This window comes from Manis pentadactyla, unplaced genomic scaffold (assembly GCF_030020395.1).
Source record: "Manis pentadactyla isolate mManPen7 unplaced genomic scaffold, mManPen7.hap1 scaffold_438, whole genome shotgun sequence".
In the NCBI taxonomy this organism is placed as follows: Eukaryota; Metazoa; Chordata; class Mammalia; order Pholidota; family Manidae; genus Manis; species Manis pentadactyla.
In genome coordinates this window covers 62,672-87,338 of record NW_026644821.1, presented here as the reverse complement: position 1 = coordinate 87,338, position 24,667 = coordinate 62,672, and the positions used below count along the sequence as shown (strand labels likewise).

General features: G+C 56.7%; 4 protein-coding genes across 4 annotated transcripts; 3 read left to right on the top strand and 1 right to left on the bottom strand.

Moving 5' to 3' along the window:
* Positions 1 to 957: 957 nt before the first annotated feature.
* On the bottom strand, positions 958 to 7,312 carry LOC130682401 (cation channel sperm-associated auxiliary subunit delta-like; the record flags this gene model as incomplete). Its single annotated transcript, XM_057496784.1, has 4 exons — positions 7,025 to 7,312; positions 4,417 to 4,567; positions 3,421 to 3,516; positions 958 to 1,040 (listed from the first exon to the last, which is right to left on the bottom strand). Coding segments are annotated over exons 1-4 (450 nt in total), but the record flags the coding sequence as incomplete, so codon positions are not given.
* Positions 7,313 to 14,288: 6,976 nt separating this feature from the next.
* On the top strand, positions 14,289 to 14,745 carry LOC118911206 (lon protease homolog, mitochondrial-like). Its single transcript, XM_057496782.1, has 2 exons — positions 14,289 to 14,495; positions 14,578 to 14,745. The coding sequence occupies exons 1-2, from the start codon at positions 14,289 to 14,291 to the stop codon at positions 14,743 to 14,745; spliced, it is 375 nt and encodes a 124-aa protein (XP_057352765.1).
* Positions 14,746 to 17,951: 3,206 nt separating this feature from the next.
* Positions 17,952 to 21,989, top strand: LOC130682398 (tRNA-dihydrouridine(47) synthase [NAD(P)(+)]-like). Its single transcript, XM_057496763.1, is given in 9 exon segments — positions 17,952 to 18,647; positions 18,894 to 19,406; positions 19,755 to 19,796; positions 19,950 to 20,102; positions 20,437 to 20,578; positions 20,762 to 20,837; positions 21,108 to 21,296; positions 21,370 to 21,498; positions 21,604 to 21,989. Coding segments are annotated over 9 exon segments (1,752 nt in total). The 5' UTR covers positions 17,952 to 18,212; the 3' UTR covers positions 21,677 to 21,989.
* Positions 21,990 to 22,160: 171 nt separating this feature from the next.
* On the top strand, positions 22,161 to 24,322 carry LOC118911982 (proline-rich protein 22). Its single transcript, XM_036884716.2, has 3 exons — positions 22,161 to 22,391; positions 22,484 to 22,546; positions 23,145 to 24,322. Exons 1-3 carry the CDS (start codon positions 22,268 to 22,270, stop codon positions 24,185 to 24,187), a joined length of 1,230 nt encoding a protein of 409 aa, XP_036740611.2. The 5' UTR covers positions 22,161 to 22,267; the 3' UTR covers positions 24,188 to 24,322.
* The last annotated feature ends 345 nt before the right edge of the window (positions 24,323 to 24,667 follow it).

Below are 24,667 nucleotides of genomic sequence, written 5' to 3'. Positions count from 1 at the left end.
AGAATACAAGATCTCAGACCCAAAAAGACAGATGCACCCCTATGTTTATTGCAGCACTATTTACAATAGCCACGATATGGAAGCAACCTAAGTGTCCATCAGCAGATGAATGGATAAAGAAGAGGTGATACATATATACAATGGAATACTATTCGGCCATGAGAAGAAAACAAATCCTACCAGTTGCAACAACATGGATGGAGCTAGAGGGTATTATGCTCAGTGAAATAAGCCAGGTGGAGAAAGACAAGAACCAAACGATTTCCCCTGTTTGGAGTATAACAATGAAGCAAAACTGAAGGAACAAAACAGCAGCAGACTCACAGACTCCAAGAAGGAACTAGTGGTTAGCAAAGGGGAGGGGTGGGGAGGGAGGGAGAAGGGGGGGATTGAGGGGCATTGCGATTGGCATACGTGGTGTGTGTGTGGGGGTCACTGGGAAGACAGTGTAGCACAGAGAGGACAAGTAGTGACTCTGTGACGTCTCACTACACTGACAGTGACTGCAGTGGGATGTGGGGGGGACTTGATAATATGGGTGAATTAGTAACCACCATGTTTTTCATGTGAAACCTTTATAAGAATGTATATCAATGATACCTTAATAAAAAAAGGGTTCTACTTCTTAAGACTATGGTTAAATTCGAGTTAAGTGAGGTAAGAGAAGAAGGAATCAGCTGCTCTGTTCCAAGCGCTGACCAAGTCTTAGCCGTCGTTGGTGTCATTTTAATAACCTTTAAAATCACTATTATGATACACTTATTAAGCATTAAATTAACATTACTAATTTAATATTAATTGGAATCATTGCTAAAGTATTGCTATCACCATTAAAAATACTATTGCTGTGTTAATAACGAGAGCAAGTTCTAGCCTTCAGAGAAGGGACGGGAAGTTTGGGAAGAGGGCCGCCATTCCTCACCACCCAGGTGACCACCCTGCTTGGATTTTACCTACTTTGATCAGGGGATTGGACAGGTATCCCAGGTTACCGTAATACACAGTGTTCTCCCGCGTTAGAACTGCCAGCTGATGTGTGTCTATGAAAGACCAAAGACGACAAAACAACAATTGAAATGAAGGTTGGCTCCAGGGACAAAAACATTTTTAAAAGATAAAAAGTTAAAGTTAAAAAAAAAATTGCCCCGAATGCCATCATACAGACCAGGGATATTAATGAGTGTCGGTGAGGCTGTGGAGGGATTAGGGCCCTCATACGCTGCTCGTGGGAATAAAAAATGGGGCAGCCTCTGTGCCCAGCCGGCGGTTGCTCCAAAGGTGAAGCCCAGAGCTGCCGGATGACCCAGCACGTCCCCTCCTAGGTGTCCACGAACAGAAAGGCCATCTACCCACACGGAAGGCGGCATGTGAATGTCCACAGCAGTGTGATTCACAGCACTCAGGGGTGGAAGCAAGCCAAGTGCCCATCTACTGAGGAATGGATACACACAGTGTGTCCAGCCACACCCCCTGGAATATTACGCAGCTGTGAAAAGGAGCGGAGCACTGCCATGTGCTGCAGTGTGGACGGATCCTGAACACATGGTGGTCAGGGAGACACCAGACACACAGGCCACACGATCGGTGACCCCATTGCTGTAAAATGCCCATAACAGGTGAATCCACAGACAGAAAGTGGGTTTGTGGGGGCTGGGGGCTGAGGGAAATGAGGGATTACAGGGTGGTAGCTAAGGGGATGACTTTCTTTGTGGGGGGATGACATGGGCCGAAAGTTGACGGCGGTGATGGTGTCATAAACCTGTACATGCCCTAAAAACCCCTGAATTGCACACTTTAAATGGGTGAATTGTACAATATGTGAATTATATCTCAATAAAGCTGTAACAACCAAAACTCAGCAAATGATTTCTCTGCTTTGCCTGTGTCTTAGCCCGTGTGGGCAGCCATAGCACAGACGGGGAGGCTCAGGAACAGCAGACATTTACTCCCCGTGGATCTGGAGGCTGGACATCCAAGGTCAAGGTGCCGCCAGCTTCGGTGTCTGGTGAGGGCTGCTTCCTCGCTCACAGACGGCGCCTTCTCCCTGCGTCCTCATGTGGAGGAAGGGGCTGGGGGCCTTATGGGGTCTCTGTTATAAGGGCACTGATCCCATTCACAAGGGTCCCACCCTCGGGACCTAATCCCTTCCCCAAAGGCCCACCTCACGGTACCATCACCCTGGGGGTTAAATCTCAACATATGGATTTGTGGGTGGGACACCACCATTCAGACACCAGCAGCCTGGGCTTGGTGGAGGAAGAGGTGAGAATGCGAAGGACCAATTAGGAAGCTTCTAGCGGTGGGGAAAGAGATGATAAATACATGGTACCCGCTCGATTTCCGGAGACCAGCGGTTCTTTAAGGGGCACAGACGATGCTGTATGTTTTCAGCAGTTCCACAGTTAATATACATTGTGAGTGTCTCTACTGACTGGAAAGGGACACCCCAAATCCCTAATAGCGGGTAATTGTAGGAAGCTGGAGAGGGGCCTGGAGTTGGGGGCTGGTCATAGGGACTTTAATTGTACTTGTAATTTAAAAAAAGCTTTAAGGGATCATGCATCGCAGGTATAATTATAAACAAATGTATCATTCATTCCTAGGATCTAAATTGATTTTAAATGGATAAAGGGATATAGGTGACAGGAGGCGGGGCAAAACCAGCAAACGGGAAATACTGACTCTTAAAACATCAAGTGACGTTACGGTCTGCTTTGTGGCATTGTCTGCCTCAACGTTTGCAAGCCAGGAGCTGTGTTAGGAGAACAGCCATACTGGTGAATTTCATCTTTCCTGACTGAACTGGTCAGGAGAGCAACAGGACAATTTACTAGCTAAAAAATCCCAACAGCGCCATCTGTTACGCATTGCATTGAGTCCCCTCCACAAAAAGATGTGTTGAAGTTCTAACCCCAGGACCTTGGAATGTGACCTTCTCTGGGGACAGGGTTTCTCAGCGGTGATTAAGTTAAAATGAGGTCATTGGGGTGAGCCCTGATGTGATATGACAGTGTCCTTATAAAAAGGGGAAGTTTGGACACAGACAGGCACGCGGGGAGATGACGGCCATCTCCAAGCCATGGAAAAAGGCTGGGGGACAGATCCTAGTCTGCGGCCTTCGGTAGGATCACGGCCCTGCTGACATCTTGAGTTCGGACTTTCAGCCTCCAGAACTGAGAGACAATATGTGTTGTTCTGAGCCGCCTGGTTCACAGTACATGGTCACAGCAGCCCTAGGAAACACATGCCCAAACGACATTCCATGGGGTGGCAAGAGGGCATCGAAGCTGATGCCCACAGTCTTTCCAGAATGCATGATCATTGCGTTTGGGTTTGGTCTGCCTTCGTTCCAGCAGGCCAGTGGTTGATAAGCCAGGTACAAAGCCCGTCTAGGCAGGCAGCTGAGGCTTGGGCACTCACTGGCAGCCACGCCGCGGATGCTGATGTTGGCCTCAGAAATGGAAGAATACAATGTGCGGCGTCCTTTCTGCACCACAACGGGTTTGACAAGCTGACCTGTGGGAAAATGGAGCAGAATTGTGAGGGCCTGTGCATGGGCGGGGAAAGGGACTCCCACCGCCGCCACCCACTGCCTCCCACTCTGCCCGCTTGGTTCTCGGCACCAGTGATGAAGAATCAAGGAAGACAGAGCTCTGAGAGGCAGTGTTGTAAAATATCATAGGGAACATGCTTAGGGTTAAGAAAACTCAACCCCTGCAACTCTCCTTGGGACAAGAGCTTGAGGCATGGCTGTTGAGTTGGTAAGAGAAATACTTTTTCATTGTCTGGAGGCATGAACATGGTGGGACGCCTTTTACTACCTGGATAAGATGTTTAGAGAATAACACACATTCATTCTGGAATGGGCTCCCCAAATGGGCAGCCAGTCCTGAGCCTTTTTCTTGCACTGGGGTAAACAGCCATGTTCAGGCGACCTGACTGGTGCTGAGTAGCAGGCTGCAATTGTAGGTGCTCCTGCAGCCATTCCTGTGTCCAGAGGCCCCTGACAGCGCCCCCTCCAGGGAGGGAGGCCTCCTTCTGCTCCTCTCCTTAGGCTAGGCTGGGGCTCATGTAGCCAGGAAACTGCCAGGATTCTTCAGCTGGGCCAGCCGGAGGTACTGGACATTTCCTGATTTTCCTCTGGCCTGGGAAAAGTTCAAGGGGGTGGCCCTGACCCACATCACCTCCCAGAGCCGCTAAGCTTGGTTGTTGCCAATTCCCAAAACACGACCTGCCATTTCTGGACCAAGGGCTCGAACCCTCTGCCTTAGGCATCCGGGGACTTTCAGAACCTGCCCACATGGCTGTAAAGACTCCAGGAGGCAGGACCTAGGGGCTGTCCACTCAAGTCAGGGCAGCGCTGTCCCTGCGTGGTGGGGACACTGCACGGCAGCCCTGAGCCTGGGCCTCACTCACCTTCGTTTACGGAAACCAAGAGGCTCTTCTCAAACCAGAAGATGAGAAAGCCTCTCTGTCCGGGCACGATGAGGACCTCCAGCGGCTCACTGTAGTTAAAGGGCAGCACAAAGGTGAGGTTCAGGGGGTGGTCCGAGTAGCTGAACTTGGCCTGCGGGAGGAAGACCAGAGTCGTGGGCAGTACAAAGCTGGGTCCGTGCTTATGCAGACAGGACAGTGCATGTGGGTCCCCCTTTATTCAGATGCCCTTCACGCCTAATCATCTAGGCCAGTGGCTCTCAGTGTGGGGCGATCCCACCCCCAGGGGACACTGGGTGATGTCTGGGGACATCTGCGGTCATCAGGACGCGGGAGCTCCCGGAATGGAGGGGATGGGGCCCAGGGGTGCTGCGCAGCCCTACATGCCCAGGACGGGCCCTCCCAACAAAGAGCCATCTGACCCCAAAGCCCCGCAGAGCCGGTGCTCCCCACGCGTTCCTGCTCTGCTCGGCCAGGCCCGCGTCGGCACCTTAGCCCCGGGTGTTTATTCGAGCTGACTTCCCGGGGCGAGACCCCGTCTCTCCTCCAGCCGCCTGCACACGCCGGATGCTTTTCCTAGCAGCCTCTCACCTAAAGCTGCTGGCGTATCACAACCCTCCACGGGCTCCTCTGGGGTCAGGTCCCCTTCCCCTGAGTGCCGTCAAAGCTCTCTCTCTCCCCTGCTGTTTGTGGAAGACCTCTGTGCCTCCCGAGGACGGAATCAAGAACACAGACAGTGTGGCGGGTTTCCAAGGGGTCCCACGAAGATGCCTGGATCCCTTTCCCAGACGGCACCCCAGGGAGAGGACGGGGAGGGACTTAGTGCTCAGGGCCGACGCGGGTTTGCGCACGGGCTGCCGAACGCGACCCGTCCTGCCCCCCACGCGGACGCGAGGACCAGGCCCACCCTGAGTGAGTCTGCAGACCCGGCTCAGCCCCGCTGGGGCCCGAACTGGCCGGCCTTGCTCTGCGGGTCCTGAGAAGTGGCCTCTGTGTCGGGAGCCCGGCTGAGATGCCAGGTGTTGGAGAAGCCGGTTAAGGCAACAAGGCGAACAGGAAAGAGGTCAGCAGTTCAGAGCGATGGGACAGAGCACACCTGAGACCCTGCTCTGTCCCTCCCTGGCTAACGGGCGGGGCGCCCTGGGGTGCCCACTGGGTCAGTGCAGCTGTGAGGTCCCGCACTGCGGATAAAGGCTCCGGCAGTGTCACACACCCGGGGCCCCGAGCGGGAGGGGCCCGAAGCGCTGAGCCAGAGTGGAGCACAAGCCTCCAGGACCTTCTCCTTCCCTGAGGCCAGGCAGAGGCCCCTGAACGGGACGTAGTGGAAGGCCACAGACAGGGACCTGGCAACGACGGTGCCCAGGCGAGGAAGGCAAACATGCAGACAGTGAGGCCCGAGCCCTGACGGCATCCGCGTCCCAGCCCGCTGTGTGTGGGCAGAGCCACATTACGTGGCAGCCTTCCTGCCTGCCTGTGGCCAGGCCCCAGAAGTCATGCAGAGTCGTAACCAGGAGCTGGACTCCTCAGCCATTACATTCTTGGGATTTTCGGGGTGGTGGGAGTGTCCCTGTTATTCATGGAGGACTGGGAGGTTTACACTATGAGGGGATGCAGGCTGGGAGCAGGACCCGCCGTGATTCCAGAGGGTTGAGGCTTTCACCACCAGCCATCAGCCCACCGTCTGGAGACTCCCTGAGGCGGGGTCTCCCCAGACCTTCAGAGCCGCGCCCCGGCTGACAGTGTGTGCAATACCCAGTACTGACTGGACTTAAACTGTTTCTGACTCTACTTTGTTTTCAGATGCAGTTTACGTGAACTGACCCCTCTTCTCAACTTAGCCTAAGTGCTGTCTCTGAGGTCACAGGTTTCTCGTCCTGGTTTTCTGAGTACACATGAAAGTCATCCATAAAAAGGCTGGATGCCAGGTATTTGAAACGATCCTGTGCGCCGTCTGGGACACACGCGCCCCGTCTTGTATTTCGTCCCTAGTGCGAAGCATAATGACCAGCACCCCCTAGACACTACTTGAATATTGCTGCGTGCATGACTGAAGGAGCAGATGAACGGGGGAGAAAGGGGTGGGGGGGTGTGAGGGTGGGTATGCGGATGACGTCATTAGGTGGATGGGTGGATGGGTGGGTGTGTGGGTGGGTGGATGTGTGGATGAATGGGTGGGAGGGTGTATGGGTGGGTGGGTGGGTGGATGTGTGGATGAATGGGTGGATGGATGGATGGGTGGGTGGGTGGATGGGTGGATGAATGGGTGGATGGATGGATGGGTGGGTGGGTGGATGGGTGGATGGATAGGTGTGTGGGTGGATGGGTGGGTGGGTGGATGGGTGGATGGATAGGTGTGTGGGTGGATGGGTGTGTGGGTGGGTGGATGGGTGGATGAATGGGTGGGTGGGTGGGTGGGTGGGAGGGTGGATGGGTGGTTGAATGGATAGTCTGGTGGATGGTCTCATGGACGGATAGGTGAATGAAAAGCTAGATGAATTTCAGATAGGAAAATCTAAGTGTATAAGTTTTAACAAACCTGGCTTGCGGCAAAAGTCACTTAATCCATTCTTCCCCACTCAGAGTCGCTCACCTGCCCATGATTGACGAGCAGCGTCCCAACCTGTGACAAGGAGTGGAAGTAGAAGATGCCACCCAAGGTCCCGTCCGGTTCTGCCTGTGAAACAATCCAACAGACACCGCGGGTGAGCATGTTCTGAGCCGAAGCCTGGCTGCAGACTTAACTCCAGACTCCGAAACAAGCTGAAATGAAGGAAAGTCTTTTTTATTATGCTCGGTTTCCCCTGTTTGGAGCTGCGGCATGTGAGGCAGAACCTCGGGTGAAGGCGGTGTTGGTGTGAGGCGTCGGAGGGGGTGGCGTGGCCCTGACCGCCAGGGGCCCCCCTGCGTCCTTCCTTCCTGCCTCGGCTCCTCCGTGCTGTTTGGCTGGTCCGCCAAGTGCCCAGCAGGCAAGCTGGATGGAGCGTGAGGCCAAGGGCCCCCCAGGACAGCGGGGCAGTTTGCCCCGGCAGCCCAGCGGGCTATCTCCAGACACCTCTCGGGTACGAGAGAGGCAGACGAGTGTCTTATTTATGCCTGTTACTATTACCTGGGGCGCCATGGACTGAATCGTGCCCCCTCCAGTCCATATGCCGAAGCCCTAACACCCTGTCTTGCTCTGTTCGGGCTGCTCTAACAAGCGGCCACAGACAGAGTGGCTGGTAAACAACAGAAATTTATTGCTCACGGTTCTGGAGGCTGGAAGTCTGAGACGCCAAGGGCGGCCCACTTCCGGGGCACAGACTTCTCACTGCGTCCTCATGGGGCAGAAGGGGGCTAGCCATCTTTCTGGGCCCTCCTATAAGGGCACTGATCCCACTCACAAGGGCCCCACCTCCCAATACCATCAGATCAGGCAGGATGGCAAAATACCAGTTTGTGGGGGGCACAAACATTCAGATGACGGCACCCCCGGTGGGATGGTATTGGAGGTGGAGCCTCTGGGAGGCGATTAGGTTTGGATGAGGCCATGAGGGCGGGGCCCCTGTGTGGGATTAGTGCCCTTACAAGAAGAGACACAGAGTGTGCTTTCTCCGCCACGTGAGCACACAGTGAGAAGACGGCCGTCCAGAAGCCAGGAAGGGGTCCTCACCAGGAACCTGTCCTGCTGGCACCTTGGTCTTGGACTTCCAGCCTCCCGAACTCTGAGAAAGGACCAGCTGTTGCTTATGTCACCCCGTCTATGGTCTGCTATGGCCACCCAACCTGACCAGATGGCCAGACGTCCTGGCGGCCTGCCCATCACCTCCCCCCTGAACATCCCAGCTCCTCTTCCCTGCTGGCAGAAACCCCAGGGGGCGTTGGTCTTAGGGGGTGAACAGTGATGGCTCTAGACCATCAGGCTCGGGAACTCCGCCCCTTGGCCATGAAACACAGCCACACACAGAGCAAAGACTGTTGCATTGATTGGTATGTAAATGGTGGGGCATCATGTGGGGGAATGGACCTGTTTCTAGGACTTCACCGCCTCTCCCCGGGAGGGCTGTGAGTTTCCAGTGGTACAAAGGGTGGCTGTACCATGTTGGGTGGAATTCTGATCGTGTCAGGGTCTTTGAAGATTAAGTATGGTTCAAGGACATGGGTATGGCTGCCCCATTGACAAGGGGTGGACCTGTGGTGGTTAATTTCACATGTCAACTTGACTGGGCTCAGGGATGCCCAGGTAGCTGGGGGAACATCGTTTCATGGCCTGTCTGAGGGGGTGTTTCTGGAGGTTAGCGTTTGACTCAGTAGAGCCTGCGAGGTGGACCTGCCCTCACCCCTGTGGTGGGCACCATCCAGTCCTCGGGGACAAAAAGGTGGAGGCAGGGTGAGCCCACTCCTTCCCCTGCAACTGGGATGTCCACCTTCTCCTGCCCTCGGACATCGAGCTCCTGGCTCCAGGGGCCTTGATCTTGGGGTCCCGTGCCAGCGGCCCCTTGGTTCTCAGCCCTTGCCCTCGGTCTGAATTACACAGCCAGCCTTCCCGCTTCTCCGGAGGGAAGACAGCAGACTGTGAGACTCCTCTGCCTCCATACCCATGCGACCCAATTCCTATAAAAAAAAGCCCATATGGGTTCTGTTTCTCTGAAGAACCCTAATCCAGTTGGGGGTTTTAGTGATGATGATTCTCAACCGAGCACAAGTATTAACTCTGGGGCCTTACGGGCCTGGTTTCGAAACCAGGTGGCCACTTCTAGGCGTCACTGGCCTCCTGGGCAGGGCAGAGAAATGGGACCTGGGACAGGAGCAGAACTGGAGAGCAGAGTCGATTCTTTCTGCCTTCCTTTAGACATACCTCCCAAGTGTGTGGGGGAAGCCGCTCTCTCTGTCGGAATGACCACCCTTATCCCTTCGCTACCCAAGGGTCCTGTCCACGTCAGCTCTTCAGATCCCAGCTCTGCCAAGCTGTGTGGCTTTGGCAAAGGCCCTGTGCCTCTCTGAGCCTTCATTCCCGTATCAGTTTCCTGGCGCAGCCGTAACAAAGCACCCCATGGCTGGTGGCTTAAAACAACAGAGATTTGCTGTCCTGGTGCTGGAAGCCAGAAGTCCGAAAGCAGGCGCTGGCAGGGCTGCTTCCTTCCGAGGCCCCGAGGGACGCAGCTGGCCGCGCACGGCTCTTCCTGCCTCTGTCCTCGGCATTCCTTGCGGTCGCATCCCTCCCATGTGCCTCTGTCGCCCCGAGGCTGTCTTCTGTGTGTGCATCTCTCCGTGTCCCCTCCTCTTCCTACAAGGACTCCAGTCATTGGAACAAGGACCCACCTTACACCCAGGATGACTTCATTCGAGCGTGACTAATGACGTCAGCAAAGACCCTATTTCCAAGTAGGGTCACATTCTGAGGCCGTGGTTGGATGCGAGTTTGGGTGGGGATGACACATATTCAACCTGGCAGAGTTCTGCCACGTTCAAAATAGGACGGTGATGGTCCTTGATGTTGCTGACCTTTGGGTGGACGTGGGGTTAAGAGTCGTAAGTAACGTGCAGATTTTACTACGGCTCCCAGCGTTCCATAAGCACAGTCCCAAACCAGGGCTATGACCCGAAATCCTTTCCTAACTTCCAAAGCTCCCTAGACTGCTACTTAGACCTGGATTTTTCCCTACTCTCCCAGCCACCTGGCTTTCTTTCTAAAGAAAGAAAAGCCCTTGTTCACCCACTATCACCTAATAACTTGTAGCACACAAGAAAATTATTTTTATGTTCACTTTTTTACCAGTTGAACATACCTGTCTTTTGTGCGCAAACTTCTGAAAGCTGTATCCCTGGGTATCTGAGAAATACACATTGGCCTGAGATAGCTGATCTCCAAGCAAATAAGCAAAAAGTGATTTGCTTATATCCTGGGAAAAAATGACACATAAAACAGTCTCTTCAAAAGGAGATGGAGGGGGATGGATTGGGAGCTGTTCTTTCAGGGGGCACGCTTGCAGCTAGTAGGTAAGTGCAGAGACTAATGTACAGCATCGTGATGGGAGATAGCAATACCGCATTATAAACATTGCTGAGAAAATAGATCCTAATTGTTCCCCATAACAAAAAAGAAATGGTAATTATGTGACATGATATGGTGGTGATTATACTGTTACAAAAATCTATCAAATTAACACACCCTACAGCTTAAATTTTACACAGCGGTGTCTGTCAATTACATCTTGGTTTAAAAAGAAGATGGGCATCTTACTACACTGATGGGCAGTGACTGCATTGGGGTCTGGTGGGGACTTGATAATATGGGTAACTGTAGTAACCACATTGTTTTTCATGTGAAACCTTCATAAGAGTGTATATCAATCATACGGTAATAAAAATAAGTAAAAGGAAAAAAAAAGATGGGGAGAGAGATACCAGTGATCATACTCCTGGGCATTTATCCCACAGAAATGCAAACTGATGTCTACATGAAAATCTGTGCATGAGTTCCTAGCAGCCTTCTCTGGAATAGGTCTGAAGTGGACACATCCCAGTCATGGTACATCCACATCATGGAACATTACTCAGCAACGAAAAAGGTGACCTGCCAATATACAGAGCAGATGAGATGAGTCTCGAGAGAATTTTGCTGGAAAAGCTAGTCCCCAAGGGTTACACTTTGTACAGTCCCTTCCGTATAGCATTCTCGAAACGATGAAATTACAGAGACAGGACGGGCTAGTGTTTGCCAGGGGTTAGGGACAGGGTGGGGGCCAGGTGGCTCTGGGGTGATGGAACAGTCTCGTATTTTGATGGCGGTAGTGGTTCCGTGACTTTACACAGGTGACAAAACGGCATAGAACAGACACACACGTCCTGTGTAGCCATGTCCATTTCCTGGTTTAGTCGTCTGCCATACTTGTTAGATGCAACCACTGGAGGAACCTGGACATAGGGCACATGGGACTCTTATTTTTTTCAATTTCCGGTAGAGTCTCTGATTATTTCAAAATAACAGGTAAAAAAAAAAAAAAGAGAGAGAGATGGATATATTCATAGAGTGTCAGCCAGTCGGTCTGAAGGTAGCTCCAGAGGCTACCCACCTCTCAGGTCCTCTTAGGGGCCCTGGGGAGACGCTGCTGTCCAAGTCCATCGCAGTCCCACCCCTCAGGGCCTAGACTGTCCTGAATTACTCATATTTGTCTGTACAAAATGTCAGACTGCACTCTCTACTCACCAGGCAGGAGGGATTAACAGGGTAACAAGAATTATCACCAGACATATGTGAAACGGGGTGTCCTATGCCTGGAAGGAGAAGATGGTTTAACAAAAGATGACTGCCCTGAAGCTCAGAGGAAAGGGTTTCTCACCCTCAGCACCACGGACATCTGGGGCCCGATCGTCCTCGGTCGTGGGGCCGTCCTAGGCGCCCTGTTTGGTGGTCTGCAGATTCCTCCCTCTTTTGACTTGGTGCCAGGAGAGCCTCGGCTATAAGCAAATGTGGGCTCCCCCTGCCTCTGACCCGCAGACCTGGAGGGAACGCGACGGAATGCTGGAGATCCGAGAGGCCATCCAGGGGACTCAGGCGCCACAGACAAGTGTAACGCCGAAAAGACACTCCGCATATTTATTGCACAAATGGACTTAAACATCTAAAGAATTCTGAGTAGGGGGTTCAACGCCATGATCAGCACACTATCATTACCCGACCTTCAGTCCAGCCCAAGGGCGTGACGCTCCTCAAGGACACGACACCCTGTCACTGGTTGTAGCTGTTTTGGCTCCAATCATTCTGGTTTTGATCACGCGTCAAGAGTTGTAGGAAAAATAACCAAGTCATATGTACTTGTACATTTGATTTATGTATTAATCCCGTTAATCCAACACTCCCCCTTTTCTTTTAAGTAGTAGATAAATATAATAAAAGAATATAGTAAGTAGATAGTTTCTAACAGGAGGCTTTTAACATAGTTTACTTCTCCAAATTCTGCAGGATGAAATAAAAATCTTCTTGAATTTACGTGATGTGAAATAAAGACAGAAAATAGATTTAGTGCAATTAGAAGGTGACTGCAGGTGAGCAGGGCTATGCCTATAGACTGGGTTTGGATCTGAGCTGGGCAGGAGCAACAAAACAGCCATGGGTGCAGAACCTTTCTCTCAAACTGGGGGGGTGAGGTTCTGGGCCTCACCTCTGTTGGTCCCCAATCTCTCACCTGATGGCCCCCCTGCAACTGTGCCTGTCTTAGGTTGTTCCTCCCTTGAGGAATCTTTCCCGTCTCTGGCTTACCAGCCATCTTCTGGGGCTACACAGGGAGATGTGAAGTTGGTGAGTGAGAGACAAGTAGTATTTTTTGAAGAGGTTGTTAGCTTTCTGGTTTTTTGAAAATTTGTGCTTCATGGCTACTATGCCCGGCACTTGTCTTGACGTTATCTTCATTAGCTGGAACGGCTTTGGGGCACTACAATTCTATGTATGAGGCACAAATTTTGGAAAAAGGGTTGTATTCAGGAAGGGAGAAGAAGTTACAGAAGAGGCAAACGGAAGAAAAATGTGAGAAGATTATTTCTATGACATAACTTCTTGTAGAATAGCATAAGCCTGCATAGGTTTTAACACAGTATCAATTAACTTATGTACACACATTAACAGAACAGGAATACAGATACATAACAAAGGAGATCCACAGTTATGGGCCGTATCCAATGAAGCCAGCTAAGTAACCCAGGCGTAAGCAAAGGAGCACGTTACTTCCTATGTTACTCTAGATTTAAACTCCCCTATCAAATAGAACACTGGATAAAAACGCAGGTGATTGTAGTTCTTAACCCACTTCTATCTCCTGACTTTGTTCAGGTTACCTGACGTTGCTTTTGAATGAGATGGTTAAGACAAACCCCTTATTTCAAAGGGCAAGGGTTCAGGGATGTTCTAGGCTTGTCACAACACCACACCCAGAAAAATACTAGGCAATGGTTGTTCTGATCAAGTGATTAGACAAAAGCAAAGAATGACTGTTAAGTTCATTAATATATGGAGCCACCTACCCCTTGAATTTGATGTCCGGTGTGGAACCCCTTTCCTGTCCTCACCGTACGAGTACTAGAAGTTAAACGACAGGAGGGACTACCAATGTCAATTGAATGTTCCTCATGAATCCTACCAGGGTGCCTCTGAGTTTACCTTAAAGTACCTGTTCCTGATGCCTTTAGGGTTTGGGGAGCCCCTGGAAAATCTGATGAAACTTGGCCCTCCTCTCCTCTCCCACAGACACGTGCAAATATGGAGGTACTTCTTGAGAGCCCTTAAAGGTTCATTTTCAGACCCCAGATTCAGAACTCCTATTCCAAAGCTTGCTTTTTCTTTTCGACACCGGAAGGGGGGTGTCGGTGGCTGGGAGAATGTTTACAGCTGAGGCTTTTCAGGCTTGTGATGTGCACCAGATAAACTGTGTATCACTGATTCAGGGAACTGCAAATGTCACAAATTCCCGGGTGATGCTGAAGCCGCTGGTCCGGGACCGCACTCTGAGCATCCGTGGGGGGAGATGGGAGAATTGGATATAACCCATCTGGTCAGACTCTGAGGCGAATCCTGCCAGGAACCCTTCCTGGAAGACCCTACTCTCCACTTACTTGCTGTCTTCAGGCAAGTGTATCTTTCATTTTGTTGGGTCTGTTTAAGTAATCGTCACTCTATGAACTTGGTTGTGAAGATCCAATGAGGCCTTCATGCTCTGGTTGCCTTCATTTATCATCTCCGCGGCAAGCAGGGCCCTGCTGAACACGACAGCTCACTCCAGGCAGGAGTTCCCCGAGCAGGAACTAGGCTTTAAGATCTGCCTGGCACCCCCAGTGGGAACCTGAGTTCACAGGCTCCGCCTTCTCCACTCCTAGGAGGCTCTATGCTGTTTGTTGAGACGTCACTGAGGCGGCCGAGGGACAAGGACAAGAGGGACAAGGACGGAAGCTTGGAGGTCACGGGCCAGCTGGGGGAGGTGATGAAGGAGAGTGCCCGCATCGCCTACACCTTTGCCAGGGCCCTCCTGATGCAGCACGACCCCTCCAACGAGTACCTGGTGACCTCCCACCTCCACCTGCACGTGCCCGAGGTGAGGGCCCCGCCCAGACCCCAGCTCTGGCCCTGCCGGCTGCGAGCAGTGGGGCCCTCCACCCACCTGCATCTCCCCCCAGGGCGCCACCCCCAAGGACGGCCCCAGCGCCGGCTGCACCATCGTCACAGCCCTGCTCTCGCTGGCCATGGACCGGCCAGTACGGCAGAATCTGGCCATGACGGGCGAGGTCTCCCTCAGAGGCAAGATCCTGCCGTGGGCGGCATCAAGAAGAAGACCATCGCCGTGAGTGTGGAGCCCGAGGGCTGACACTGCCCCACCACAGCTCCCAGCCACATTACACGGGTTAGGCGACGAAGGGGGATGGCCCGTTTTATAGCTGGCAAAGCAAAGCCTAGGGTGGCACGGGACTGGGCCTGTGGCTGCTCCTCCAGTCATTTGCATAGTGTTCAGGGCCTCTTCATGAGAAAGTACCCATCTGGCTCCTGGAGGATGGCAGTGGGACCTCCGCCCCGCCTGCTGCCTCCTCGCCCACGTGGCCTTGCATGGGAACTAGGCTGGTGGGCCGAGACCAGAGGCACACCTGTGCCGTCTTTCCCTTGGCAGAGCACCCTCCACAGCACCCCGCCTAACAGCCCTTGGGGGGCAGGGTCTCCGGGGCAGAGGCTCCAGGAGTCCCCGTGGACCCAGTCCCTGTCCTCCAAGGGGTGGATTCAGGCGGAGGGATGGCAGTGCAGAGGCCCGGGCCTATGGGGCTGGAATTCCAGGCAAGCAGGGAAATGTCATGTTGGCTGTATTTTAAATGCACTCACGGCTCCTTTCCAGCTCCCCGCACAAGTAAGTGTGAACCCCTAAGTGTAAAGCAGTGGGCACTGCCGTGGATTCAGGAAACATCTCCCCCTGACACCATAGGGTGGGGATTCCAGGACGAGGCCTAGGCTCCTAACCCCATTTCTGCCCTTGCCTGCTTCTTTTTTCTTCTACTGTCACATGCCCACACCTCTGTGGCCCAGGAAGGAGGCAGGCAGCAGGGGGCTCTGAGCAGATGGACCAGACGGAATACCCCAAGTTCCTGAGAAGGCTTTCTTGTGTAGAGAGCGGGGGTTCAGATCTTCTTGGCTGCCTCTTTCCTCACGGCGGCCAGGATGCTGCTCAGCTCCTCTCTCTTCCTCTTGGCGCGGATGTGTGTCGCACCTGCCAGGCGGGGAGGGCCATCAGCCAGGGCCTTGAGCCCCACCCCCGCCCTTGGCGTGAAGCGCAGCCAGCCCCTCCGTTCAGAGAAGCCTCGGTCCTGGGTGGCGCATAGGCAGGCAGCAGCAGGGGTTCAGGGAAGGCGAGGTCGCCTGCCAAGGTGGAGCAAAGCCACTACACCACACAGGACCCTTGTCCCCATGCCTGGCTACAAGTGAAGCCACAGTTGAAGACTGATCACTAAGAAATTCCAAAATAACCCTCCCCACCTACAACAGGAAGAATGTGCCACAGCTGAGCAAGCACCCTGCGCGCCCCGGCCCCCCATAAACCTGCCCAGTCAGTCTCTGGGCTGCTCCGCCACCCTGAGTTTTGCTTTGTCTGGTAACAAGCCCACCGACCCTTTTCTTGATGAACTTGAGGGCCCGCTTGTCCTTGGAGACCTTGAGCAGCTCCACGGCGCGCCGCTCATACGGGGCAAAGCCGCACACCTCTCGGATCATGTCCCGCACAAACTTGGTGTGCTTGGTGAGGCGCTGGGGGGAGGGGAGGCAGTCAGGGTGGGGCGCCCCGAGACGAGACCCGGGTCAGGTCTGTGCAATGGCGGCACGAACTGCCCACCGCCCTCCGAGCTCAAACACGTCACGTGCCGCCTGGCCGTTCCCTGGGCCGGGAACCCCCTCCGACCGGGCACCACGGGGTCGGAGCTGCTTCACAGGCCGCAGCGAACTCACAGGGCCTCCGCGTCCCCTTTACATTGTACCGAACACCCAGCTCCCGTGCTGCGGGCAAATTTCTGCTCATGCATCAAAACCCGCTCCCTCCGCCCGGAGCGCCCGGCGAGGCGTCGGCCGCACGCACTGCTCCGTCCCCCCGACGCCTCCTCTCCCGCTCCACCCCCAGGCTCCCGCAAGCCCCCGGGATACTACCGCGCGGGGGCCCCACCAACCTGCCGCGCTCCAGTGGCTGCCGAGGCGGAAGGGCCGGCACCCTTCGGAACCCTGGGATAGCTACCATCGATAGGAGGCGCGGGCCAGAGAGGCAGGGAGGCCGCGCGCTCCCCCTCGTGGCTGGAGGCGTCCCGCTCGCTCCCTCCCTCTGCCGGCTCCACCGGGCTCTTGGAGCATGCGCATTTATCCCAGAAGCCCGGCCTCGGGTGGCTTGAGGGGGCCGCTTGCTGCCTGCAGTCCCGCGCAGGCGGCGAGCTTCCTGACTGTGGAGCGGGGAGTTCGCCATCCAGTACCTGAATTTCTCCATTTTAGAAAGAGGACAATAATGGTACCGTTACCCTCAAAAATAAAACTGTCAAGTTATTTAATCAGCAAAAATGGGTTAATTCCGGCAGAACAGATTCCAGTTTGGGACACGCCATAGGCAAGTCTGGAGAAAAAAAGAAGAGGATCCCCTTTTTATAGAGCAAAGGGTTGAGCTGGGAGGGCTGTTTTAAGCCAAAAGTTCACTGGAGAAACTGGGAGTCCCACGTCTCATGGCTTCTCATTGGCTGAGCTGTGACAGTCTGGTGGGTAGTAAGGCAGCTAAAATAGAATGACTTGCAAGGTCTCTGTTCGTGGAGTCTGCAATTGACGGGGAGTGGTGGGAATGAGCCCCCCTTGCTGGCCTCCCAACTCCATTTTAGCGGGGTTTCCCCTTCTTAATTTTCACAACGCCTATTCCAAAGTGTTTGAACAAGGTATAATGGTACGTGGCACAAAATAAACTTTCTCCGTAAGCAGAAGCATTGGTTTCATTCTGAGTCCGAGCACTGTACGAGGGCTGAGGAAGGCTGTCATATACTGCCCCCTAGTGGCGCTTGATATACTTCGATGTAATTTTAGGTGGTACATGGATGAGAGGCGTTGTTGGGACCAGAACTTTTTTCCCGGTTATCTGTCGATCCTACGTCTCCCCAGGATACAGTCTCAATTTAGGGCTGGTCCGTTTCGGCTTAGCCCTTCTAACACTTGTTAATCTGAGAGCTTTGGATAGCCAGCAGAAGCTAGCATTTTGTAACTTCTTTTTTTCATTATGCAGCCATTATCTTTACAGTTGCTTCTTCCTTGTGCAAGCAGCTCTGGTTTACCATTTTAGGGCTAGAAAGTGTCCACTTTCTATTAACTTACGTAAATATCAGTTAACTGCAGATATAGCCCATACTTTGCCTTCCACAGGTCCAGTCTGGTGTCAGAATCCCTGCTTCTGCCACTGACTTCTCCTCTAAGCATCAATTTTCTCATCTATAACATGGGGATGATGCTAACACCAACTTCCGTTTGTAAAGATGCCATGAGATCATGAATGTCAAGTGCTTAGTTCCCGATGCACGTCACCATTATTCATGCACAAACCATGTACTTTGTGCTGCAAATAAGAGACAAGCCCAAACAGCCTTCCTCCTGCCTCCAACAGGGGCCCTAGTTTGGCCTAAGGCCAGCCCTCTTCTCCCACCCTTGCCAGGAGGCGCCCCGAGTCACAGATTCCCAGGGCTCAGGAGCCTAAATGTAATTTCCATGCGTCTGTCCCCGCTCCAGGGATCCCCAGCCCCAGGAGAGACGTGCAGACGTTGGAATGGCCTGCAGCGCAGACCAGCAAACTGCAAGTCGGGGGCTCCCAGCCTCTGAGCAGTGGCAGTCAATCTTATGGTTGCAAGAGTCTGAGCTCAGCAGAGGGACCCCCTCGGCAAGCCCTGCTCCTTTCCCCTGCCTCCCTGCTGGCAGATTCCTCACCACCAAGAGGCAATTCCATGATTTTCTGGAAGCCAAAGGGCAGACGCCCAGCCAGGAAACCGAGGCAGGAAACCTTGGTGGCAATGACCTGTCTGAACCCGAGGCCAAGAGGATACGACTGGAGGATGGGCACAAGGAGGACAGGCGATCAGGGGAGGCGGCCGAGCCCCAGGAGCAGCCGCAGGTTCAGAAGAGGGCCCGGGGCCAGAACAGGGGCCGAGCCCACCTGAAGCCCACCCACTATGACAGGAACAGGCTCTGCCCCTCCCTGGTCCAGGTGAGTGTCATTGGTGCTCTAACGTCTGGGGGCCCTCAGTCTGAGCCTCTGTGTCCCCCCCTCAGTCCTCGGGATGTTGGAATGTATCATGGTTTAGTTTCCAAGATGAGGAAGCTGAGGCTCAGTGCGGTTGCTGACCGGCCCCAGGACACAAAGCCAGAGGGGCAGGGATCTGACGGCCACACCCAGCTCGCTGGGCTCCCTCGGCCTTTCCTCTCCCGCCACCGCTCCGCTGCTTTCTTGCAGGAATCCGCCGCTAAGTGTTTCTCCGGCGACCGCTGCCGCTTCCTGCATGATGTGGGCTGCTACCTGGAGACCAAGCCGGCTGACCTGGGCCCGCGCTGTGTGCTCTATGAGACCTTCGGGAAGTGCCCCTATGGCGTTACCTGCCGCTTCGCCGGCGCCCATCTGCGGCCCGAGGGCCAGAACCTGGTGCAGGAGCCGCCGGTCCAGGTCCCGCTGGTCCGCAACAGCCTGGACAAGGCCCTGCAGCTGCAGCTGCGGAAGCGCAAGATCCACTTTGAGCGCGCCGAGCGGGCCCTGCGCCAGCTGAGCAAAGGCCAGCTGCCGGGCTCCACCCCTGCTGCTGCGGACCCCGAGCCCGTGGGGAGCGAGGGTGCCCCAGGGCAGGACGGCTGGGCCGCTGAGCAGGCCTCCCTTGGGGCAGGCGCGGGCGCCCCTCCCAGCGCCTCTGTGCAGACCTGTGGGCCCCTGACCGATGAGGACGTGGTGAGGCTGCGGCCCTGTGAGAAGAAGCGGGTATGGGTCTTGGGTTTCCTGTCGAAGATGCCGGCGGCTTGCGGGGCACAGTTGTCGGACCGGACAGACCCTCTCAGCCCCAAAGAGACGGGGCTGGGGTAGAGGGAGGCAGTGGGAGAGGCCTCCTGGCAGAGGGGCTGTTGGAGCAGGGATTCCGATGGGTGAGTAGAAACCCTCCAGCAGAGGAGAACGTGGAGGATCGACTGACCCTCGCAGAGGACCGAGAAGGGCTGCTGGGCCGGGGGGACAGGGCAAGGCACGTCCCTCAGTGCGGGGGGAAGGGAGGCCCCAGAGGGCCTGGAAGTGAGGTGGCAGTCACGCCTCGCTGCGCGTTTTCTCTCCCTCCAGCTGGACGTCAGCGGCAAACTGTACCTGGCCCCCCTCACGACGGTAGGACTCCCGTGGGCCAGGCCGGGTGGTGGCAGCACCGTCTCCTCATAGTGACCAGCGTCTCCTCTGCCTGTGGGTCTTGGGACCGGGGTGGGTGTTCAGTGTCCCTGCCTGCCCCGCCCCACAAGGGTGTGTGTCCCCTGCTGCCCCCAGTGTGGGAACCTGCCCTTCCGGCGAATCTGTAAGCGCTTTGGGGCTGACGTGACTTGTGGGGAGATGGCCGTGTGCACCAACCTGCTGCAGGGCCAGACGTCCGAGTGGGCCCTGCTCAAACGCCACCCATGTGAGGACATCTTTGGGGTCCAGGTCGGTGCTGCCCCGAGGGAGGGAGGGAAGGAGGGAGGGAAGAGGGGGGCTCTCAGCCGCCAAGTTTCAGAGCAAGTTCAGGGATGAGGAGGCCAGTGGTTCAAGTGCCCCCCGTGGGTCTTGGGGCGTGTGGGAGTCAGGCCTGGTGTCCTGGCGACCTTCTCTGACAGCCTCTCTCCCTGCTCCCCGCTCTTGGTCTCTGGCTCTCCCTGCATCTCTGTGTCCATCAGTTTTTCTGTCTCTTGTCTGTCTGTCTGTCTGTGTCTCTCTCTCTCAGCCCGTCTCTCTCGGTCCCTGGGGTCCCTCTCTCTGTATCTGATCCTCTGTCCCCCAGGCTTCCCTTCTTCCCTCCCTCCCTGTGCGGCCTCCCTCCCTCCAGCTCCACGGCTGCTCCCGGGAGCAGCGCTACACCAAGCTGGCCGACTGGCGGTACATCGAGCAGTGTGTGACGGCGGCCTGCCCCATGGCCCTGTTCGGTGGGTCCCCTGCCCTTCAGTTCAGACCTTCCCACCCATCCTGCCATCGGAGGCCACACACCCGGGCCCGTCCCCAACCTGGGACCCAGCCCCACCAGGGGACCCAGGGCTGGCGAACAGTCCCCAAGACCTGGTGCTCCCGCCCACGTGCGGCTCCCTGAGACCCCAGCCTCTGCCCCTCAGGAAACGGGGACATCTTGTCGTGCGAGGATGCCAACCGCGCCATGCAGACTGGAGTCGCTGGGGTCATGATTGCCCGGTAGGCGAGCCCGGCGGGGGAGCAGGCATGTGGGAGTTTTGTCCCGGCGACTGGTGCCTCGGCCCGGTTGTTCGTCCCCGTGGGCGGCTCTGCCGGGACGGGGACAGAGAGATGCCTGGGTCGGCGCTGCGGGGGAGAAGGGCTGGGAATGTCTGCAGCTGTTCTGGGTCCAGGGCCGCAGCCCTCGTGCTGGGCGGCTGCGTGAGCGCAGCAGGGAGGGCGGTCCGGCGGGTTCGGGGACGCGGGCACTGACTGCTGCCCGCCCCGCAGCGGCGCCCTGCTCAAGCCGTGGCTGTTCACGGAGATCTAGGAGCAGCGGCACTGGGACATCTCGTCGGCCGAGCGCCTGGACATCCTGCGCGACTTCACGCACTACGGCCTGGAGCACTGGGGCTCGGACACGCAGGGCGTGGAGAAGACGCGCCGCTTCCTCCTCGAGTGGCTCTCCTTCCTGTGCAGGCGCGTGCGGGGATGGTCCGGGCGGGGTGCGTGGGGACGCCGGCCCAACCTGCCCCCGCCCGTCTGCCCGCAGGTACGTGCCCGTGGGGCTGCTGGAGCGGCTCCCGCAGAGGATCCGTGAGCGGCCGCCCTGCTACCTGGGCCGTGACTACCTGGAGACGCTCATGGCCAGCCAGACGGCCACCGACTGGATCCGCATCAGGTGCCCGGGGAGCCTCAGCCCTGGGGGCGGGGGCGCCAGGGCCCTGAAGGCCGTGGGGCGTGCTGGGCCCAGGCCTGACCGTGCCCCAACTCGCCCTCCTCACAGTGAGATGCTGCTGGGACCCGTACCCCCCAACTTCATCTTCCTGCCAAAGCATAAGGCCAACGCGTACAAGTAGCCATGGCAGCCGGCGCAGGGCGTGTGAGGGCCCAGCAGCAACCCGGGTGCTCGAGAAGACAATAAATTTTATTCTTTTAAAACCCAGGCTTTTCTGTGATTCTGAGCATGCCCCTTCCCCCCACTGGAACTTTTCCCTCAACAGCAGGTGACCCTGTCCCCAACAGCTCATTTCCTGTTCTCTCTTGTTCACCAAAGTCCCAGCTGCCCCCATTGGCTCAGCCCCGTGCCAGTGCTGCTGGTGCCCAGAGAGGCCTGGACCACAGGTCACCGGGGCTCATGGGGGGGGCCTTGGCCTCCATGGCTATGGATCAGGGTGGGCTGCCTGGAGGCAAGGGCCTTGGAGCCATCAGGCAGGCATCGCTGGCAGACAAGGCAGCGGACTAGGCCCAGAACCTGCCCCGCCCTGTGTGAGGCCCGTCGCTGGCTGCCCCGGTCTCGCGCCCCCCACCCCTACGGAACCCTGCGAGTGGGTGGGCCCGCAGCCTGGAACCTGTTGCCCCGAGTAACCAAACAGTACTCTGCAGGGCTCAGCCTGTCCTCTGGGTGGGCTTCCTGCACTCCTGCCTGTGCTTCCCTGGCCTGCCTCCCCATGCAGCCCCCCAAACCCTTCTGCACACCCGCAGCTCCCCAAGGAGGCTTCGGCCTCCAGGGCCTGGGCGGCGGCGCCGAGGGCCCAGGCAGCCAGCCCGCTTCTGCCTGCATGGAGTCTCTGGGTACAAGCTGGGGGCCGGCGGGGGGCCTGCCGGGGCGGGAGACGGGGGCTGCGCCCACCTGCCTCAGCACTGCCTGCTTCTCTCGTCCACAGGCTCCTCCAACTTGTACCATTCCCCAAAGCTGGAGAAGGAAGGGTTTCTGGGCTCTCCAGCAGGTACCGGCCTTCCCCAAATCCCCGAAGAGGACTTGAGTGGGCCGGTGAACGGGGCCCATCTGGCCCCCCTGTGCCTATTCCCAGGCAGCTCCCGAAGGCAGGGCCTCTGTGCCCATCCCAGGGGGGCCCCCAGACAAAGGTCTCTGTCCCTAAACAGGGCCCTGAAGGCAAGTCCTGTGTCTTGTCTCCCCAGACAGACCCTCCCCCAAAGCCAGCTGGGTCCCTAGGATTCCCGCCCTGACTTCGGGTCCCCAGACAGGGCCCTCAAGCAAGGCCCAGGGCCCTAGACTCCGAGATGGGGCCCCAAGAGCAAGGCCTGTGTCCTTCTCCAAATGGGCCGCAAAGCCGGGCCCGTTGTCCCTCTTCCTAAATGGGGGTCCAAGGGTGAGGCCTGTGCCCCCACTCCCAGACTGGCCGCCATAGCTATTCCTGGGGTCCTTGACCCCGTGGCGGGTCCCCGAGGCCAAGACTTACAGCCCTATCCCCTAAATGCACCGCAAAACCAGGCTCATTTTCCCAGTTCCCCCGACGAGTCCCCTGAATTTGGGCACTGTCCCCCATGCCGCCGCCTCTCAGGGTGCCACTTCCTGGCCTGCAGGTTTCCAGATGGCACCCTGTGGGTGCATCTTTGATCCCTGCGTCTACCAGATCAAGCGGGTCGACACTGACATCGGCCAGTTACCTCTGTACGAGCTGGTGGCAGTGGACGGCGGGGGGCCGGCTGGGGGCCCTGCCTCGCCCAGCACCCTCCTCCTCGAGCCCCAGCAGCATCTGAAGGTCTCGCCGCTGCCCCAGCTGTACCCTCACTACCAGCCAGGGCCTGAGGGCCCCCAGTATCTCATACCCGACTTCCCACCTGAGGAGCCCGGGCCAGAGGCCCTGGGCTTTGTGGGGGATGGGGGGCCCCCAGCATTTGTGGAGCCGCCCCCACCCGTGCTCACGGAAAGCCTGGGCCCCCCTCCACCCAAGAAGATAAAGGTGCCCCAGCTGACCATCACCATCTCTACCGAGGCTGAGCTGTCCCCCGGCATCTATGACCGCCTCAAGAACCGCCTCAGCCGGTTGAACGGGCCCCTTGAGCCCCCGGCTGTCCCCATCCAGGAGCCAGAGGCCGGCTGCTCCAGTCCGGGCCTGCTGGACCCTCTGGGCCCCGGGGAGCCCGAGGTGCCTGCGGGAGAGGCCCAGAGCCTGGAGGCAGCCACGGCCTTCCTGCCGCCTGAGCAGGTGCCGCTGGAGGACGTCATGAGGCTCTTCGACTGCCTGCTGGGTGGTGACGAGCGTGAGGGGACGCCAAGCAAGGCCCCCGGGCCAGCCCTGCCCGGCAGCGGTGGCGGTGGGGCCGACCCGTCCAGTGACATCCGCTCGCTGCACTTGCCCGACAAGCTGCTGTCCTTCGACTACAGCGTGCCTGAGGTCCTGGACACCATGTCCAGCGTGGACGACCTCTTCAACTTCAAGGCCCTCGAGGAGGAGCCACTGCCCCACCCCGGGCTGCCGTCTGTCGGCACCGCGCTCGCTGCTCTGCAGCCTGAGCTGCCCAGCAGGAGGAAGGCTGGCACCTCTGCCAAGAGAGGGCGGCCCAGAGGCAAGGCCAGGCAGGCCGCCGGGCCCAGGCAGGGCCGGGCAGCCGCCCCCCATTAAAGCGTATTTGACTGTAGCTCACTGGCCAGTTGCTGCTATTGGGGTCCAGGGTCGGTGGGCTGGGGCCTGGACCGGGGGGCTCTGTCCGCTCACGCAGCCCGTCCAGAACCACACTGCAAGGCCTGGCAGGCCCCCAGCGTCTTCTGGGTGCCCGGTGTCCAGAGCCAAGCGGGGGAGCCCCAGACTCATGGGGAGTTCAAACTCCCTCATCTCCTGGCCCCAGAAAATTGGAGTTGGGCAGCAGGGAAGGGAGGGCGTCTGGAAGGGGATGGGACGCTGTCCAGAAGCTTGGGCTCTAAGGAGCTTTTGCTTGTGTTCGGTAGAGAAAGCCAAGGTTTCCCAGAGAGGGGCAGGAACGTGCCTAGAGACACACAGCAAGCAGGGTGGGTCCTGGGGAGTGCCCTCCTGCCACACTGCTGCCTCTCCTGTCCCCCAAATGCCATGGCTGGTGCGGGCGGAGGGGAGGCCTTTGGAGGGCCT